We start from the raw sequence: 21,971 nt of genomic DNA, 5'->3' as shown, positions 1-21,971 counted from the left end.
AATCTTTAGAACCAAGTAATTCTCCAAAAATAGTTTTCTTGTTCACATTATAGTCTTTTGTCCATTCATTTTAGAAATACTTAACCGCTTTGAACCAAGTAAGATTCAGTAACGGGGGAGGGGGTGGCAGAAAATTGACTCCCTTCTCTGAAACTGTCCCTGAAATATGCTGACTACATAGGAAGTGTACTACATATTATTGTGGCTAAAGAAGTGACTGCTGAGAAATATGAAGAATGAAACAGGAACATCATTCATAACACAATTTTACTAGAGAAGGAGTTGCAATTCAGCTTTATTTTCACACCATTTCTATATACATTATACATACATTATACATATCACAAATATACACTTGTAGTTAAAAAGTCCATATAAAACCCAAGTACTGCAAAGGGGGAAGACACACAGCGATGAATTCATGATACTTTGCTGTTTAAATACTTTTAAAATAAGTTTTCAAGAAGACAACAAAGCACTTACATTTTCAGAGGACTCCATGTTTACAGAAATTCATCATTCAAGTACATTTTACAGATATAACCACGTGCCTGGCTGCAGAGCACGGAAGCGAGCCCTGGGACAAGCGAGGCAGAGCTTCCTCAGTTGTCACTCCTCAGCCTAGGATCTGCTCTAACATGAACTGCAGAGCGTGTCCACGATTTTATCTTTACACCGTGTAAGACACGTGCTGACAATCCATCCTATACATTTACTTAGATCCTGTTTAAAATAAATACCAAACAACTCTGTTAATAAATACTACAAGTAACAATGATTTGATTTACAAAATAGTACATCTCTTTCATTGTGCTTGGCAACTGGACATCATCCCTGAAGGAGTAATTTCAATATCCAATGGACAAAAATGTACATAACTCCTAAAGGATTCAGGAATCAATTTAATTACAGATTTCTCACTACAGATATCTATCAGATATATAGATACGGATAGATCACAGTAGACATAAGCAACTTAATGTTCACCACCACAGTATTACCATGCTTAACATAGACCACGGATGTGCAAAAGCGTTCCACAACTTACCAGCAGTTGTGAGTGGAATGAAGGATGGATTCAAAGGCACCGCTCACCTAAACTAAGCAAGTGCTACACCCCAGCTCAGGTGCCTCTCACCATCACATTGGCACAACAGACACAAACACAGAAGCATAATTGAGTGAAGTCTGCCTAACCTAGACTGCTAGTATTCAGGAAGACTTAACTCGAAGACTCTGTGCCTATCATATACTACCGAGGATGGCAAATGCAACATGATCATCTTCTGAATCAAGCAAACGGTGAGTTACTCACTACATTTGACAAAACTGATTGAAAGGGTAAGATTAACCATAGAAAGTTTAAGTTCTAAAGAAAGATGCTCATTAGCAGGTTTTAAAAACACTATTATACAACCTACAAAAGTTTAAAAGGCAGTACCACAGATGCAAAGTTGGCATTACAGACACATGAAATTATCTGTCAATTAGCCTTCTGCTCTTTATGAAAGCGGTCCAGCAAAGCACTCCTAATGTTCCCCGGTATCCTTTGGTGCTTGTCGATCAAAGCTTGAACAGCGTTCTTAGTCTATTTAGAAAACAAAAGTAAAGTCACTATTGGTTCAGCCTCAGCTCAGTTCATCTTGTGGGATTTTCATGAGATGGGACTTGAAGAACCATTTCTCTCCCACACCCATGTCTCACAGGGCACTGCCTGCGTTTTCTTCTAGCAATTTTAGCATTTCAGATTTCAGGGCCTTGTCAGGGGCTTAGTAGAGGGAGAAATGGGAAGATGATGTTCAGTGGGAATAAACCCAGTTTTTCATTGTAAAAATCTTCAAGCTATCTTTTGTTCAATAACGTGGATGTGTTTAGCAGACCTGAACTGTAAGTATACCTATTTTTGTTTTGTTTCACCTTGTCTTAATTAAGACAGGGTCTCACTATGATAAGCAGGCTGGCCACAATTCACAGAGATCCCCTCACCCCTTCCCCCAGAAGATGAATGGCACATTAATGGTGAACACCATGCCCAGCAATTCTATATAATTTCTATCATAATTCAAAATGTTTTAAATGAATCCCACTAATATAGTTTATAAAGAGTGGTATAAAAGTTAAATCAAAACACAAACACAGCAAGCAAGGAGTGTGGCTGGGTGGTCAAGCACTTGCCTAGCATGAGCCAGGCCCTGACTTTGATACCTGGTATGACAAAACTACAAAAGCTTATGTGCATCCTACTCTCTAAGTTATTCAATAACACAGTGTTTATGGCCCCTTTTTCATTGTTTTAATTTTCATTCTCTCAGCGCTTAATTCCAAGCTGAGTAGACTTTTCTTATTCTAATGATTCTTCACCTCTTTTCAAGATTACTACTTACTCTAACATTTAAAAAATCCTTACTATGCGAATGATGTTTTCTTACCTGTCTGCCTTGTAAACTTTAAAGCCTCCACAATAGCTATACAATACCTGAATTCTAAGTCTTTACCATCAATTCTGGCTTTTTTCCTTAACCCTAGTTCTTAAATTAAAAATTCAGATATACAAAGGTATTTCTAGATTTCCTATAGATGCCTATTAATCTACCCCTGGCTTCTAAACACTGAATTTGTGTAGTATACTCCCATCCAAACTCACGTCAGTAAAAATATCACTAGACCAAATGTTTCCAATGGGGCAAAGTCACTGTTCGGTAATTTCCCACATATACTACACGAACAATGAAATTTCAAATAATTTAAAACAAAATCTGGGCTAAGACTAAGAAAGAAAACCCAAATTACCTTTTCAGCTAATTCTTCTGCTGTTACCTCTGGGTCATACGGAATAGGATCACCCAAGAAGGTCCGCAACTTCACAGGAAAACCTCCATACATTGGAGCAAATGGATAGCGGAATTTTTCATAAAGCCATTTAAACAATCCTGTTTTAAAGTAAGCAAAATCAGTTTTAATGGCCAAAAATGCTAAGCATATAACTGTAAACTTTCTAAGTAATTACACACGACTTGTAGAAAATATCAATCCTTAGCAATTACTCTGTGTGTGTGTGTGTGTGTGTGTGTGTGTGTGTGTGTGTGTGTGTGTGTGTGTGTGTGTGTGTGTGTGTGTGGACACGGACACTGAATCCAGTGCCTCCTACATGCTAGGCAAGTACTCTGCCACTAAGCCTCATGACTAGCACAACATTTCTTCAAAGTAAGCTTTTCATCAGCACACTGGTGCAATGTGCTCATAAAGATGGACCCTAGAGACTGCTGAAGGGACAATTCTCTGTACTTTGTTATCATGTTTTTTATAAAGAAAAAGAAAAACTAAGCGGATTCATTAAAAGACCCAGTAGCATGTAAAAATATAAGCATATTAGGAGACTAAGCCACTCCTATCACTGCACAGCAGAGGCTAATGAGCTCTCCAAGAGCTAGGAATGTTTAGGGAGGCACAGCCAGTGATGCACACACAAAAGACAAGAGACAGGAGAGCTCATGCAGACCTCATGCACCGGCCTACTAGACATCACCGGTCTCAAACGCAGCGTGAAGGAATTTAAATGTCTTAAAAATAAGTAAGTGGAGGAGGTTAAAAAACAAAAACTGCATCAACGGAATCCAAAAAGAAAGTTTCATGAAACAAGTAGTTATGTTCTGAAAACACTGATTACGTTGAAAAACACAAAATTTACTATCACACCCAAAGCAACACTCACAAAAATTAGTTAGCCAGGTGTAGTGATGTACGCCTATTATTCCAATACTGGTGAGGAGACAGACAGAAGTAGGTGGATCTCTATAAGGTCAAGACCAGTCTACATAACAAATTCCAAACCAGCCAGGGTCACAACAGTGAGCCTCTGTCTCAAAAATGAATGAATGAATGAATGAATGAATGAATGAATGAGAGAGAATGAATGTTAAAATAAAAGACACTTAATTGAGAGATACTGAACTTTAAAATTAAGGAAAACTGAAAAGCAGTCAAACGAACAGAGTTCTGTAACAACTTCTGATCCACTATTATAAAAAGACTAACAGAAAACTAAATTTCCAAAGTTAAATATAAAAATAAGTTAAAACAATAGGAATTGAAGGCTTGCAAAGGGTCTCTATGTGGATAGAACAGCAACAACTACATAAAATGTAATCAACTGAACATAGTACATAGATCGCAGGTAGGCAAGCTGAGCACTCCAAAGTAAGAGACGTAAAACCACATCCTAACTTCCATTCCTACAACTGTGAGTCTTTAATTAGTAATCGAAAGACAGATAAGAGAACTTATCAACGTAAAATAGTAGGATGAGCCAAAGCAAATGACGTCTCCATCCTCTATGACGCCAACCTCAGTCTACTATGTAGGTCATCCAATCGTAAAGCTAGTTTCCCTAGTTGATAAGGTATAAAAGTGTTCTAAATCTTATCAACACAATTTATCACGTGAGTCACTTTTAAGTTTTAAAAAGCCCACTAAAATAAAATTTAATTTGTATAGAATACTCTTAACAAAAACGTAATTTTCTCCCACCCAGGAAGTCAGGAGGCTGAAGCATGAAAATTACAAAATTGAGGGCAGTCTGGCTATAGGGCATAAACGGTCTCAATGCCCACTCCCACCAAATAATAAGTACCTTTACTTAGAGCCAAAACCCAAAAGTTTATATAAGACAGCATCAAAACATTCACTTGTGCGTGCTCTTAACCCCAGCACTCCAGAGGCAGAGGCCGAGAAGAGACGGGGAGAGGCAGGGGGATCTCTCAATTTGGGGCTATTCTGGTCTATACAGTGAGTTCTAGGACAGCCAGAACTGCACAGTGAGACCCTGTTCCAAAACAAAAACAAAAAATCAAAAGTTTTCCTAACGGGGTTCAAACTTGCAATGTTTCAGGTATTGCACTGTAATTAAAGCCATACGAATGAGAACTTACTTGTTCCTCCGAGTGATCTAAATCCTTCTCGGATGTTTTGTGTAAACATAGGAATAATGGGCTAAGGAAGAGAATTTGAATGAAAAGGTAAATAAATAAATCCACTTAAGGTCTCCAGAATCACTAAGGCAACTTTTTTGTGGGCACATTTGAAATCCCAAAAACAGATTTTAACACTAAAGGCATATATGTAAGGTGGTGTGATTTATCACACTAAATTTGACTTGATCAATTATGAAAATATAAATTGTAATGGCTATCCTCTAGTTGTAGCACATAATATTTCATCTACCAATTTTTCTTATAAACCCTAGAAACTCAAAGATTACAATACTCATTGATTTCATTAAATAATGAATAATTAAATATGTAATTGAATATGTAATAAATTGTGAATAGTGGATATGGTAAATTAGTTTTACTAATTCCTAAATAATACACTTACTGGTTACAAAACAAAGACACTTTGAAAGGGGTACGGTGGTCAGTGAGAATGACCCCTCTAAGCTCATACATTTGAATTCTCAGTCCCCAGTTGGCAGAACTGCTGGGGAAGAATTAGGAGGTGAGGGCTTGCTAGGAGGTGTGTCACTGAGGGCAGACTCTGAGGTTTCAAAGCTCCCACAGTAGTCACAGTTAGCTCTGTCTGCCTCCAGTTCATGGATCAGATGTGAACTCTCTCTGCCAGGATAGTTATGGACTACAACCCTCAGGCATTGTGAGCCCAAAATTACATGCTCTTTTTAATAAGCTACCTTTATCATGGCATTTGGTGACAGAAACAGAAAAGTAAATAAGACAAAGGGAAATTTTATATAAATTAAATGATGGTCTCATGGAATTAGTAACTCATTTTTATGAAACTATGAATTTAGTTTATAGGACATTTCATGAACATCAATAGTTAAATATGATATTTAATACTAGAAATGTTAGGTAAATGTCATAAAATAATGAAATATAAAGTATAATATAGGAAGGTTATGGTATTATAAACAATAAATATATCAAAATTGAATAAAATACTTTCATATATAAACAAATATGCTGAGCAAGATGTTCTAAATAGATAAAACTCTGTGTGTGTGTGTGTGTGTGTGTGTGTGTGTTGTGTTTGTGCGCGTGCGCACACGTTCATGAAGTCTCACATTATTTATAGAACTGTATGCCTTTAAAAGCAGGGTTTTAGATAACGACAGTCTTAAGTCTTTTCCATTCGGTTTTGGAGACTAGAAAACACAGGATAAACTTCATAAAACTTAACCTCACATTGAACTAGCTGATCACTTGCTGTCGCTCTCCTCCTACCAGAGGAAAGCCATCTACTACATTCAGGGACACCTAACACATGTTTCGTTCACTGCTGTATCCCTCGCACTTAGAAAGTACCTGGAACAGATGAGATAAAATACAGTTATGGATGAACTAAAGAGAAAATGGACACATAACAGGAAGACTTCTAACGAACTATGTTCTATAAACAGAGGTCAGAAGCAGGCAGCAGTCATCTCACACTAGAGAAAGCAGACAGAGCTGTCAAGTGAGGAATGTAAACTCTGATGAGGCCAACTCATGAAACTACCTTATGAAGATGATAGTGGACATTGACTGTTTCTGGTAAAATATCCCCTACCACCTAAGACATTACAAATTTTATAAAATAAAATGGATAAAATTCTAGAATTTTCAGAAGGTGCACTCCCAGAACTCAGAACTCGGAATGCACAGAAGGAACAGAAAGCCTTTCAGCTCACGGATGTACTGTGTTCTCCCTGAGTACAATTGCTGGCCAGGGCTAAAGGCCAGCACGGTTCCAAAAACCTGTATTAAAGTATGCACTTCATCAAGATCATTAGGTTCCACTCTGCTTCAAAGGCTAAACCTTTGGAGCAGAACACTCTAGAAGCCCTAGAGGAAAGCTTGTCCTAGCTGGCTCAATCTTCCATGTAATCTGAACTTAGTTTTTATGCGTCAAGCTTCCATACGTAAAGACACAACATTAGCATTTTATAATTTGATGTACATTTAGCACTTTTCTTGTACATATTTCTAAACAAGACAGCTGTATAGGCAATCAAGAATTTATAATTTCTGTACCCACATATATGTATTCTTATGGCATCAGTTTAGCATGGGCTTTGAGTCCTATTTCTGTTACTAAAAATATAGAAAGTAATAAAAAGTTGCTTATCAAACCTAATCCTGCTTTCTCCATATGAAAAGTGGAAAGATATAATTACCTTTATCTCAAAAGCTTTTATGGATAAAGTATAAAAACAAATAATAACTGTATTTGTTGTCTGTGTTTTTCAATTAAATAAACTAATTTTTCTTCAACCTAGATGTGAAGCTCCCTACGTAGACTCTCTAGGAATTCACAAAATAGGAACGGTGTTTGGTACACACATACAAAAGTCTGTCCCATCCAAACGACCTTTACGTATTTTCTGATGATATTTTATGAACTACAATTCGATTCCCCGTTTAGTTCCCTTTAGTATATTCAATTTAGTTTTTATATTACTCTGAGTAGAGGGGCATTGTTGGGACTCATAGCCTGGCACGTGCTAAGCCAGAACTCGACCAATGAGTTGCAGACTCAACCCAGCAGTCCTGTTTTAAGAAGCTGGTCTTACAACCCTAGTTTAGCGTTTTCTCGGTGCTTATGGAAGTTTGCTTTAGACGATTAAGGGAAAGCTGTCATCTACAACTCTGTGAGTATCTAACCGAGAAGTTTTCCTCACACTGTGTTTAGTGTTTTAGGACACTTCTTCAGTCTTTGGTGTCTGCGCTCACTGTGAATAGTCAGGGACCAGATCTCTTCCACAGTCCATCTTTCTCTGCCAGGGCCTCCTCATTTATAAAATTAGAGCAGTGGTTCTCAGCCTTCCTAACTCTGGGACCCTTTAATACAGTTCCTAACGTTATGGTGACCCTAACCACAAATCTATTTTCATTGCATTTCATAACTGTAATTTTGCTACTGCTACGAATCATAAAGTAAACATCTGTTTTCTGATGGTCTCAGGCAATCCGCAGGCTGAGAACCAGTGCATTAGAGTATTACTCATGTAATATTACCATGTGAAGTCCCGAGTCAAACCTCAAAAGTGCTGCAAACTAGTTATCAGACTTATAAAGTGATTAGTAAATTCGTAACAGTAAAATTTGGATTTGATTTAAATGTATAGAAGGTTATTTCACAATTTTTTGGAATTTTATTTAAAAAATTAATTAAATTATCTAGATTATCTTAAAAAGTTACCAAGAAATTCAAGAATCTGAATTCTTGTTTGTTTGAATTCAACTTCTTTTGTCCTTTCTCTCTGTTAGGTCTCCTAAGCACTATCTTCCTTAAAACTACAAACATAAGAATGAACAGTTAAAAACCATAATAAACTTAAAAGATTCAAAGTTACTTTTATTATCTTGATCTGAAATTCATACAAAAACAAACATTCAAAATATAAACTTATAGAAAATGAGTCAATGTTTTGGTTTAGATTAGAATTTTAGTTATTCTTGCATTAAAATATCGCATTGATCATTCTTAATTTTGCACAGCTGCATGCACCCTTTTGTATACCCTTATTACTAACAATCTACAGTTCTGATTTCTACATCTCTTGAAGAAAATGGATAAAATGTGTTATTAGTCAGTTTTTTATTACTAACACAAAAATGCATAAATTAAAGTGTTTTGTTGAGTTATGCAATCTGTGTTTAAACACAAAAATTTAAGCCCTACTCAAAGTAGACAATGCACTAAAGATTTAAATATAAAATTCCTGTACTTAAAGAACTTACAATATTTATTGTTTTAACACATGTATTTAAAAAGTCAGGAAGTAGATTAATTTAAACTAGGAGCCCGTATTAAAGCACTACGTCAGTGACTCCCAGGAGTCATATATAAGCATACACATAGGGACAGGAGAGAAAAGAACCACTGAGCTCTTTAGAGAACTTTGTTTAACTGTAAAGTCGTCATTCAAACATACTAATATGCATTCCTCTTTAGACATTCCTCTTTGGTTAGACTGAGCCACCCACATCTTTTTTTTTAATCAACAGTCTACATTTAAATGATACACAGTAAAACCAAAGATGCAGACTAATCTCTAAAGACAATGACCTGAACTCTGAAAGCTACTGCAGCTGACCCAACCTCTAAGTCTGGGGAAAAGAACAAGGGTCCGGCAAGGGACTGCAATGTCCTTAGGATAAAATGCCTATGGAGAACAAAAGACTAAGAAATACTTTTCAAAGGCAAAATAACAAACAAAACCATCAACCAGCAAGAGTGCATTCTTAACATTTGGTCGAGGAAGGACAACTAACTACAGTGAATCTCCCAAGTATGTTTAATTTTACTGATGAATTCATTTGGAAAGTGTTGTATTTATTACACCACTGTCCACTTATCATTATACTATAAAATAGCTAACCACATTACCACATTTAATGAGAAGAGACATCAGTCACATAGTACATGTATTGTTATAAAAACCAATTACACATAAAACAACTGTTAAACCAAACTCATCCATAAAACACACCAACCCATTCATATAAGGCTAGCAAAGGTTTAAAATACACAGAATGAGCTGATTATATCATTTAAAAAAGAATATCTGAAAGAACGGTGGGCTGGGTACAAATCTCATAAAGAAGAAAGGGGAATTTACAACTGAGAAAACTTTGTTGAACACTTGCCAAATTTCCAGATCAGACTTTTGTTTTTTAAGATGGCTTCTCACACGTAAGGAGTACTCGTCTTTCCATACATGCCTGCAAACTGTTACGTATAGTAACTTTTGTGCATTACAATAAAAGAATGTGGTTTCTTGCACTCTGGCTCATTTTTCGTGCATTTCTTTGAAATTCAAGTAAGCTTTGCTTGAGTAATTACTGAGGACTCACCACTTTTGCATCGATTGCAACCTGAGCAAAGCCTTTACGATTACCCCATATGATGTTGTAGGTTTCATCACTAAGTAAGGCTTCTCGAACTCCACCCGGTGAAATAGCTAACAAGTGACCACTCCTCAAGATTTCAACACATTTTTCTCTTGGTCCATGAAGAGCACAAAATACATCAAGTAATAAACTGAACCCTGTAAAAAACATAATCATGAAGATATATCTGATCTTGTTCAATTCTTTCAGAGAAAAATTCATGATCTACGCAATTTACTACCCATACTTTCTATAAACTTTAAGTCAGTAGCTCTTAAGGGATAAAACCTGTTTGACTTATGAAATAATATATACCTTACTAACCATATACTTTTGATTACTTCTTGACTAATTATCCCCTTCCTATGGCTATTTTACACTTTCAGAATCTTAATTAAAACTCAAAACTATCATGAAAAACCCCATGAAAAATGGGGAATCTTCCCCACATCTTACAAATGACAAAACTTGGGCTTAAAGTAGATAGCACGTTCAAAGTCACACAACAAAGGTTCCCACTGCATGATGTCCTATCCCACGTGCCTTTCACTGAATTTCAAGCCACAAATATTCTCAAGTATATTAAAACAAACAGGGGTTGGGGATTTAGCTCAGTGGTAGAGCGCTTGCCTAGCAAGCACAAGGCCCTGGGTTTGGTCCCCAGCTCCGGAAAAAAAAAAGAAAAACAATCAGAGATGACTCCTCACCAGCAACCAAAAACTTAATTTCCCACTAACCCTGTAACAAAGAACCACCTGAGACAAGGTAAATCCAGCTATGTTCAGCTATACCAAAAATCAGCTAAGACTACAATCAAATCTATTGAAATAAAAAAGTTAGATGCTAATCCTACAATTAAATTTTTATGACAACAGCAAATATCACTGAAAGTTTTTAACCAACTGGAAGATAGTTCAATTGAAGGAAAGCTAATTCCAAATCGTACTATTATACAGTTTCTCAAACTGTGACTACTCTCGCATGAAAGACATCCTGTCAGTAAAGAAATCCTGTAATAAAAGCCCTACAGTGGAACTTTATGTGACTGTCAGTGTACATGTTTTTCCTGCCTGAGACTGAGAACATGGATAGTTCGTACCACGGGGCAGATGACTAAAGCTTCCTTCCCCTTGCCTGAAGAGCTGAAACAGCACTATAACTCAGGAAGACTTAAAAACACCTACTTTGCACCACTTAATTAGATTCACTCTGAGTAAATGCAAGGGAGGGTCCATGAACTACAAAATTTCTCTTGCACTAAAAATTATAAATGACTAAAAGTAACTCAGTGTCAAAGTAGGGTATGAACATAAAGGAAAAAGTATTTTGAAAAACCTAAAAACATTTCTTACGTGTGAAAAGAAAAAGCCAGAAACAAGCCTTTGCTCCGTAAGAGAACAACGGTTAGGTAAGCATTTGGGCCAATGATAAAGCTATTCTTGTTGTGGGGTAGATCAGTGTAGGACGGCCTGGCTGGCATGTGGAAGGCCCTAGGTGTAAGCTCCAGCACCTGAAAGGGGTGGGAAGCACTGTAAGACGGTAATGCTTACACTAGCCCCTTAGAGGGAATAAAACCCCTAAATGATGGCATTCTAATACCTTTCTGTTCCCCATCTACACAAAGTCGTCGCACTCTTTCCGAAGATTACATCCGATTTAACATATGCACAGAGAACAGATGTTTTAACATATACTACAGCACTAACCATATTTACAGAAGGCACTGGAGTAGACTGTTCCTTAGCTCACTGCTGAGTTTGAGTCTGGTTCCTGGGCCAGCTTGGCTTTTATTACTCCAGAGAACATACTATCAACTCTCCTGGCTGGTTTCTACTGATTTAGTGATGAAAGAAAGTAAGATTTATCTCAGTAATGTCATTCAATGATTTTTTAAAAATAACTATTTTATCTTAAACAATCTGACTAAACTTTTTAAAAAGATATAAAGTCATGATGAACAGTCTTCAATCTCAAGAGCTCAGGTCCATGAGGCAAATCACACACTGGAAGAGAAGTATGTGTACAACATTCTTCAGGACAACATGGACAAACATGCCCTGGGTATTTTCCCCCAATTCTGATCTGCTTTAAACTTTAACAGCACTAAACAAGAAAAAATATGAACACTTAACTACCTTATACACAAATATGTCTCTTTTTTTAAAATTCTGCTTGAAAGTTGAAGATCTGAGTTAGGTATATCATTAGTTCAAGGTCCGAGCCCCTGCCTAGTTCTCTATCTCTAGCATCACAGGAAACAAAGTCCGAGACTTAAGACTGCTGCTGGGGTGTAGAGGGCTGCAGTCTCCCCAACTTGGTAGGCTGAGGCAGAAGGAGTACTTAAGACCATAAGCTAAAGGCCAGTCTGGGTAACTTGGCTCAATTTTTAAAAGATTTTTAATTTAGAAAATACTGACTAAAGTTCTGTTAATAATAATAATAATAATAAATAATGAAATAGGACTAGAGGGCTACAGTACGGTGATAGAGCATTTATTTGCCTAACATGTGTTCATCCCTAGGGTTCAATCCCCAGTACTAGCAAAATAAAAAGAGATGAGGAGGAGGAGGAGGAAGAGGAGGAAGGGGGGAGAAGGGACAAGGAGGAGAGAAGAGTGGAGGCCAAGAAGGAGGAAGAAGAAAGGGGAGGAGGGGAGGAGGAGAGAGGCAGAAGAAGGGAGAAAGAATAATTAGAGCCAAGGAAGAGAGGAAAAGAGGGAAAAGGGACGGTGGGTGGGTGGGTGGGTACGTATGGATAGAGCCAGCAGTGGGGGCCACACCTAGAAAGCCAAGAGTCTGTAAAGCTAAGGCAGGAGGATTACCCACTCAAGGTGAGTTTAGGCAATAGAGCCAGACAGTCTTTAAACCAAACAAAAAGTAGGTGACACTTTTGACTATTTTTTAAAAGATGTATTACTTAAACTGGATACTTAAATGTTTTCAAATCTGCTCTCCTAAAGAGACAAAACACTTTAAGCAATATAAAAAGAGACTACCACATAATTTGATCACTACACACAGTTAAGCTTTACCTGGGATTTTAAAGACAAAGTGGTCAGCTACCACTCGGCAAGTTCTGCCTTTGTGGATGAAAATTTTAGCCATGAAGTAGTAAAAGTCTATGGGAATAGCTCCATGATAAAAAATTATAAGTGCTGGTCCTTCTGGTATCTTTTCCATCCCGTGAACTTCATAACCTGTTTGAAAGACAAGTAGTAGATAATTAGAATACCTAACAGGAAACCTGTCTTTGCCTTCCTGGGCCCTCTCCTCTGCGGCTCTTCCCCCTTCCCCTTCCCCTTCCCCTTCCTTTTAGACACGGTATAATCTGGCTCCACAGTCGTACAGCAGGACAGAATAAACAAGGCATGTGACTGGACAAGTGGCAGAGTGGTGCTAAGTCCAGGAAGGTCAGGGGTGGCCCAGGAGTGGGAGTCAAAGCAAGAGCAGAGTTGTGAGGCGAGTTCTCAAGCAGGAAAGTGTCACCTTCAGTGATGGCTCGCTAGGGAAGAGGAAGGCGCCCAAGGGTAGACAGAAAAGCACAGGGATGGGGACAGAATCCACCTCAGCACTGGGCTGGCATAAGAGGTTACAGCCAAGTGTGAAGAAAGGGGTAGGGCTGCCTGAGCAGCCTCCCCCGGCTCATGGCTTTGCATACTTCTCACTCACAAATCACTCACCACCTCGTTGTGAATGCACCTACGTTTTCTTGCTGGTGCATATTTAGCCTTAGTAGTTCCTACTATGAATACACTTAGGAATCTTATCTGCCCAACAGTGTACACTCAGGGAGCTACAATCCATGATTATTGCAGTTAAGCTATTACACTTAACTTTATGAAAAATATAAAATGTCTATTGAGGACATTACTATATAAATTTTCAAGGCAAACAAATGTTAAGAACCTAGCCTTTAAGAGTTCATTCCCATTTTCCAGGAAGAATGCTTTTTTAACAAACTGAGAAAGGTTTAAGCTCAAAGGCTGCTAGCCACTTGAAGGTAGGAACACAGAATTTTTTTAAATCGTAAGGTACATATGATCTGAGGGTAAATTTTATAATATAATATAAAATACTGAATAGATCCTGGCATAGGGATATTTTTGAATAATAAAATCTTATAAATAAATAAAATCTGTTCAGTAACAGGTAACTAAATAAACTACTAAATATTTGCGAGAAGGGTTAATAGCATGTGAAGTCCTATTTGACCACACATATACAAATGATAAATAAACCACATTTAAACAGAGTTCATTTGCATGCTACCTTTTTCTTTTTCTTTTTACAATGATCATGTTCTTGCACCCTTCTGAAGTTTAAAAAGCACACATTAAGTTTGAGTGAAACAAAATCAAAGCACAGACACAAAGACCCTTTATGTCACAAGCTCGATTTTTTAAAAAGTCTCACTTATCCAAACAAAGTAACTTAACAAAATAAAACACTAAAGCATGCTAAGCACTGAGCCTCTGAGTCATAAATACTTACTAAAACTACCTTGGAATTCCAATGTAAAATAGTGCTACATCTGCCTATATTGTCCTAAATTCAAATTGATATACATCTTGAAATTTAGGCAATGTGTATGTTGGTGAACAATGTAAACTCCTAACAAGTATCATAGGCAATGGCAACAGGTGCCACTGCTTTAAAGACAACCGAGGTGCAGCTCTGAGACGGGCACATGTGTGCTAACACAATGCTTTGTGGCCGGAGACCTGTACTGGCACGCAGGCATCTAACGAGCAAATATTAAAATCCAAAGCATCCAAACATGATTCCTGTTTGCAAAGTTCAATACCATGACTTCACCCTGAACAGCAGTGCAGGACCGATGCAGCATACAGTTTTGAGCAGGGGGCTAAAACCATTTGTCAAAATCTACATCCTCTGACTATACCTCTGAAATAACTTCTCTGAACCTGTTTCCTGAGGAGGAAAGTGGAAAAAGAACAAAAGGTTATCTATCTTGAAGTAAGGTTTAAAGAAATCAAGTTATTTGACAGTGTTTCACAGTTTAAAAAAAAAAATGCATGTTTTAACATGAACATAATGTTACCAAAGAACACATTAGTGTAAAAAAGCTATCTGTGGAAGGTTTTCTTAATGGCAGTCTATACTTCAGTGACACATATCACCAAGTGTATTTCAAAGTCTGTCCTCTCAGAAGGATTTCTGTGAGTTCAGGGTCACCTTGGTCTATATAGCAAGTTTCTGGACAGCTAGGACTATATAGAGAGGTCTTGTCTTTAAAAAAACCTCCGCTCTGAAACCACTTTGAGGCTTGACAACAGTCTGTAGAAATCTTTGTCAAATGCCGTTTTGCCTCAACAGTGGTTTGTTCTCATCAAAACATAGAACATGTGCTGGGGTTGAATCACTAATGCAGCAGCTGAGAGAAATGAGATCTATAGGAGGCTGCTAGCTGGTGAGGCAGCTCCCTAGGAACGCAGGCCACTCCTGGGGAACTCAGTTACTTTTAGGAACAGGCTTTTTGATTTTGTTTTTTTTTTTGTTTTTGTGGGTTTTTTTTGTTTTTGTTTTTTTTGCTGGGGACCCAACCCAGGGCCCAGCAAGCGCTCTACCACTGAGCTAAATCCCCAACCCTGGCTTTTTGATTTGTTTTCCTAAGACAGGACCCCAGGACCCAGCAACTAAAGTAGGCTGTGTCATTACAGAAAACTAAGAAGTTCTTAGAAAGGAACTAACAAAGTGAGAGAACACACACAGGCAGCACATTGGATGAGTCAGGCACCCAGAATATGTAAGAGGCTCAAAGATGAAGACAACAAACTGAAACCCTTTACATGGGCTAAAGAGCAACAGCTCACTTCCCTTCTTTCTTAAATTTGTTTTAGATTTTTCCTTTTATGTGTATGAATGTTTGGTCTGTGTGGAGAGCACAATGTATGCTTGAAGCTTGACGAGTTAGCAGAGTCTGTTGGACTCCCTGACACTGCAGTCATGAATGGCTGTAGGCTACTGTCTGTGTGCCAGGAAAAAAATCTGGGTCTTCTGCAAGAGGAACAAGTGCTCCCAAATGCTGGAACACCATTCCTTGGTCCCTTTTTCTTTTGGTTTTGCAATAGCCAGCCCTGAACTTCTGATGATTCCCCTGCCTCAGCGTCCTAAATTCTGGAATCATAAAACAATCTACCAGTGACCACTGAGTAAATTTCTCAAAAGTAGACATATAAATGGTCAACAAATATGAGAAAAAAATGTTTCACTGATTATCAGAAGAACGCATGCTGAAACCACAATAAAACACCATTCACCCTAGGTATAATGGCCATCATCAAAAGGTAACAAAGAGCTGCAGCGTGATGTAGCGCAGTGGAAGAGTTCCCAGTATTAGGAGGTCCTGGGTTTAATCCCCAGGGGGTAGTGGGGAATCCCAAATGCTGCTCACAATGAAGAAAGGGAAACTGTAATTTAGTTTAGCCTTTATAAAAAATCATATGGCAAATCTGGGGGAAAACCAAAAAAACAAAACAGAACCACTGATACTATAAAACCCAGCAACTCCACTGCCCGGTACAGAACCAAAGAAGCTGTAGCTGCACACAGACGCAACTGAACATCATGAGTAAAATCCGCCACACAAAGACAGCAGCACGTTTTAAATCCTTAGAAGTACAGACTAGAACAGTGGTCACTAGAAACTGGGAAAGGAGGACAGAGAGAAGGTGAAGGAACTTTTAGAGTCTGGCCGAGTGGGAGGGAAGGAGCCGGGACGGGGATATTAGCACATGTGGAAATATATCGATGAGTCTCAGGTTGTCTAGCTAATGAGTTAGTGATTATTCTTTAAAACAGCAGGCTCTAATGACGGTCTGTTCCCTTATGTTCTCTGTGCCTAGGCGCCTGCTTCCCCTCCACTTCAGACTTCCACCAGGAGCAAGGAGGCATGTGCTTAAACTCTGAGAGTTATTTACAAATTATCCCATTTCAGGGACTCTGGTTTGAAAGCGTAATAGACAGAGGGACGTATGGCTCAAATCCTTGGCATTTTTGTATAGTCCAAACATATGCCATTCATAAATAAGGGACTGGTTGAAAAATTAATTAAAAATTGGTCAAGAGAACCACCAAATCCTTGAAAACAAACCATCAGAGGTAATTTTCATAACAGCCAAAAACATAAGCCACCAACCATTAAGTGTTCAACACCAGAGCCTCGCAAGTCAGGAAGAGTACATTTCCTACAGAGAAGCATGTTGCCACCTCACTTATCCAGAAAGACACCCCGACTTCCTAGATGAATCAAGCAACAAATGGGTAAACATCACGACTGATATTTAATGTTTGCTATTATATTTCGCTCTTTTAAAATGTCGCTTTGGCAGAATCAAATTTTCTCTGAACAGAACAGCAGTGGTGGCACTTTAACCACAACACTTGGAGGGCAGAGGCAAGCAGATCTCTGCGAGTTCAGAGCCAGCCTGATCCACACAGAGACGAGCCAGGCATATGTAGAGACCCCGTCTCTAAGAAGTAGAATTAAAATGAAAAGACTTTTTCTAGCCAAGCATGGTGGCATTTGCTATAACCCCAATTAATACTCAGGAAGCCAGAGAAGGAGGGCAAATTCCAGGGTGGCTACACTACGTTTCCAAACCTTATCTCAAAGCACAAAACTCAGTGTGGCTGGAGAGACCGCTCTGCACACTTGTCCTGCTGCACAGGACCAGAGCTCGGCTTCCACCAACGTTAGATGCTTGCAACAGTCTCTAACTCCAGCTCCAACTCTGACACACGCCCTTGGCCTCTATCAGCACACATACACAGTCAATCAATCAATCAATCAATCAATCAATCAATCAGTTAATCTTTAAAAACAGGAAAATGCAGTTTCTATGAAACAGAAAGAGAGTACAGTGAGGAGAGGATGAGGTCTAAAGGGCAAAGGAAGGCGGAAACAAAAGAAGACATCTATGACATATGTGTGTGTATATATGTATACACACACACATATGGAGTACATACATACATATGTGAAACAGAAGCCAGACTGCTTAAAGGGAGGAACAGCAAGAGGTGGAGACGGGGAGAGGAAAGGAATGAATGGGGCAGCAATAAAAACAAAATGACAGACACATAGGAAAACATCACAATAAAAGCTGTGACTGTGTGGTAGGAAAACAAGAAGTTCTGACAGTTTAAGTAATGTTTATGATGTCTTAAATATCAATTTTCATATTTCAGTTTATAGTAACTGAGAGTGCTGTATAACAGAAATGAACGTTTTAGGAAAAATCCCTTAAAGACATACATATCTAGTACAATGTAGTAAAATCCCTTCCGGCCTATCTTTCAGGAACTCCCCAGCCATTGCAGACATGGGTGTCTGTGCTAACGCCAGGCTGTAAGATGCAGCAGGCCGCTTACCATGCCAAACCGCCGCGTGTCCATCCCACAGGGTCGCCACTGTTTTCCTCGCGCCATCCCACAAGTTGTGAGAGTAGGCTTCTTTTAACACGTTCTTCCTCTTATAGATGTGGAGGAAAATAATAGTAAGGTAGAGAAGGAAGATGGTAAAGTACGGAAGTATTAAAAGGATCAGTGGGGTGAAGACCCACAAGAGATGGTTTGCAAAATTCAGGTAGTCCTCCAACTGTTCCACACCCAACCACTCTTCCAGCACGTGAAGCATACAGGTCACGTAGGGCATGGAGTCCTGTCCTGCAGCACACGTCTGGTTGTTATCTATCATTTTCCTCAGATAAAAATCCCAAATTCTGTCTCTTTCTTCATTGCCATAGGTGTTACTGCAATGCCTGAAGGGAGAAAGATGCAGTTATTCTTTACAAAGGTAAATAGGTTGGTTTACTTGTCTATTTTGCTATGGACGTGGTCGTCTTTAATACCAAGTTAAGTAGGGGTTTTAACACTTAACTGTGAGAATAAGGCTTTCTCTACAAAATGGTGAAAAAGTGTCGGGCTTAGCTTCTGAAATAACTTGCAAGCTGTGGTTAAGAGGGAAATGCTGATATGGAATGAAATTGCTGCTCAAACTTGTGATCTAACCCCTATCTTCCACAGACCACACTGAACCTTTCACTCTTTCTACTGAGACTGTGTCCTACACAAAGGAAAGCATCAGTGTCTGATTCTGTAACGCAGAGTTTTAGGAAATGATGACATACACTTGGATATTTCCTTTTATAAAGAAATTGATTTGCATAAGAGCTTATCTGCTCTTTTGACACTACAGGATTTAAAAATGCACTTTTTATCTTACAGTCATGAAAATTTCTGTTAAAACATAAACGACTGAAAAATAGCTACAAAAGTATAGCATGAACTCACTCTCTAACTTGGCTTACCAGGAGTACACAAATATCCTATCTCTAGCTTCAATGCATGAACTCTGAAAACACAGTACACAAATGAAATCTTATCAAACAAAAATCATTAGGAACTTAGATTTACATTCCCATGAAATGTACGGCAGGAGATGGCCACAAATGTCTGACAAACAATGACAGCCCTAGGTGTGTCACAAGGTACACTGAGGCTGCTCTGCACAGCTTAAGGCCCACCCACGAAGCTGTTTGACTACAGCTATAAAACATGTACAAATGTACGATGTCTAAATGGCTGTCACTTCTTACTTGTACCAACAGGCTATAAGTCAAATCGTCGAATGTGACATTTGATAGTACAACTTTACTATCCTTAAGACATAATTACCTACTATGATTTCCTTCTTTCATTCATATGTTGACTGCCTCAAAGTCTGATCTTTAACCATTATTTCATATTACATAACTTTAAGAAAGCCATCTCAAATTCATTGTGACAGATCCAAGAAAGGAATAAATAAAAGAGAGAGAATAAACCAGACTCTCACACAAGAACAATTGTATGGTATTTTGTTAGCAAGATTACCTTGCTAAGTAGCTTTGTAACAGAGCACACATTCTGACTAACAGAGGACTTGGTCTGACTTCCTTGTAATGAACAGCATTTCTCTGTGGCAGCTCTGACTAACACAGTAGATGTTAAACTCCTCAACCTATGCTTGATTATATCACTGTATGGTTACTCTTCTTATCACTAAAAGTTCTGTTAAAACATAAATGACTGAACACATAGCTACAAAAATATTCCATAAACCCTCTCTCTAAAATACTCATCACTACCATTAAATACCCAAGAAATAAGGCAGTTGACAATAAGAAGGGTTGACTTTGGCTCATGGTTCAAAGGAAATCAGAAATAATGGCAAAGTTGTGGAAGCACAAAAGACTTGGTCCTATGGCAACAAATAGGAAGCAGAGAAAGTGATCACCATGGTTTCTGCATTCCTCCTTTTTATTGAGGCCAACCCTTTCAAAATACCTTCTCAGACACAGTCAGTGGGGTGCTTCACTAATGTACCAAGTGCTTCTTAATCAAGTAAAAATCAAACGTTGATAAAAAAATTAATAAAATCAAAAGTTGTAATAAAATTTAACCATTAAACTAACAAATTTACCATAAGAGTTAAACTATAATTTACCAGCATTTGATCATTTAAAATTCAATATGGCGAAATTTAGTGCCTTTAGAAACCAGCCTGGCAGTTTCTGTAGAAGCTAAACATATGTTACTATATTACCCAACAATTCTACTACTACCTATACCCATGAAGACTAAAGACATTCACACAAAAGCTTGTGCATTCATAGAATCATACTAATTCATAGAATTAGTAACAGACTCATTCATAATAGTGAAAAGTAGATAGACTGAGATGCCTACCAACTGATGAGTGAATAGAAATGACAGATCCATGTAACACAGCACCATTCAGTCAGAGAGCAGAGCCCTGCTGCAGCGGGGGTGAACCTGGAAAAAAGCACAATAAACTAAATTAAAAACATGCAAAAATCAGAAATAGCCAGGAAGTATGTGTCCACTGATATGTCATACCAAAAGTAAGCTAATCAGAAAAGTTAGGAAAATTAGTGGTTGCCAGACCTGGGGAGCATCAAAGAGATAATGAGGCACCCTAGAATTAGAGAGCAAGGATGCTGAACCCACTAATCTGCTCGGTGTAAAGTGGTACAGGTACCTGTACATGTACATGTACATGTAACTCTCAAAAACTGTTAAAGTATTCAAACACTGTTAATAAGTAAACTAGGTTAAAGGAAATTGCCTAGGCCCAACTAACAGTTTGAAACCATGGCTGTTATTGTTTAAGGCACTGACCAAGCCTAGGCTTATTTACATTTTAATAGGTTTTAACATCTTCTGACTTTATAGCTTTCTACAGTACCTCCTCAGAGAAGTTAGTAATACAATTATACTAGTCTCCCTTATCCACAAAGTGTACATTCTAGGACCCAGGTAGATTCCTAAAACTAAGGATAGCACCAATTTCTATACAGGTTATGAAAGCACTGTCAACTCCAAAACCCAAGCTGCTCCAAAACAGAAAAGTCTGAAGGCCACCAAGTAGAAAATTCCACATTTAAAGTCACAGCCTCATATAGTAAGCCACAGTGAAAATAGCATGTATATGTATATGTACATATATATATACATGTAAAGTGTATAATATGTAATATATGCAGTATATATATAATATATGTGTATGTAGATAGATAGATAGATAGATAGATAGATAGATATTATCTCCAGCTATGAGCACAGAGTACATACAAAACCTAAGTGAGATGAAGAGACCTAGGAATATCTTTAACAAAGGAAGAGAATAATCTCTACAGTAAAAGTTATAAAAACAAGGACAAAAGAAATTAAGAAGATATTAAAAAAAGTCCAAGTTTTTGTTTCAGAAAAACTAATATTGTTAAAAGTTTACATACTAGTTAAAATGATACTCATATTCAATAAAATATCAAAGACATTTCACAGAAATAGAAAAAAATACGTTCACAGAATTATAACAATCCCCAAACGACTTGAAACGACCAAAGCGACATGAGCACCGGGAATAATGATGAAGGCACTACCATATCTGCCGTCAATGTAACCAGAACATGAAACGGACATAAAAATAGACATGCAGACCAATGAAACCAAACAATATAAAAACAAATGCACATATTTACAGCCAATTTCTTTTAA

General features: G+C 38.0%; 1 protein-coding gene across 1 annotated transcript; it reads right to left on the bottom strand.

Moving 5' to 3' along the window:
- Window positions 1-265: 265 nt before the first annotated feature.
- Tmem68 (transmembrane protein 68) lies at window positions 266-18,848 on the bottom strand. Its single transcript, XM_032907815.1, has 6 exons — window positions 18,282-18,848; window positions 12,920-13,084; window positions 9,852-10,045; window positions 4,929-4,989; window positions 2,791-2,930; window positions 266-1,588 (listed from the first exon to the last, which is right to left on the bottom strand). The coding sequence occupies exons 1-6, from the start codon at window positions 18,604-18,606 to the stop codon at window positions 1,484-1,486; spliced, it is 990 nt and encodes a 329-aa protein (XP_032763706.1). The 5' UTR covers window positions 18,607-18,848; the 3' UTR covers window positions 266-1,483.
- Between the last annotated feature and the right edge of the window lie 3,123 nt (window positions 18,849-21,971).

This window comes from Rattus rattus, chromosome 7, assembly GCF_011064425.1.
Source record: "Rattus rattus isolate New Zealand chromosome 7, Rrattus_CSIRO_v1, whole genome shotgun sequence".
Classification (NCBI taxonomy): domain Eukaryota; kingdom Metazoa; phylum Chordata; class Mammalia; order Rodentia; family Muridae; genus Rattus; species Rattus rattus.
Note: the sequence above shows the minus strand (reverse complement) of the source record. Positions and strands in the feature narration are given on the sequence as shown.

What these genes read in the sequence shown, in the direction of transcription:
- Tmem68 (XM_032907815.1), bottom strand. Translation starts at nt 18,606, where the DNA reads ATGATAGATAACAACCAGACGTGTGCTGCAGGACAGGACTCCATGCCC. An exon ending in ACACGCGGCGGTTTGGCATG is followed by an intron (nt 13,085 to 18,281) that starts GTAAGCGGCCTG and finishes TCTTTCAAACAG; the next exon opens with GTTATGAAGTTCACGGGATG. An exon ending in CAGAAGAATTAGCTGAAAAG is followed by an intron (nt 1,589 to 2,790) that starts GTAATTTGGGTT and finishes TTTTCTAAATAG; the next exon opens with ACTAAGAACGCTGTTCAAGC.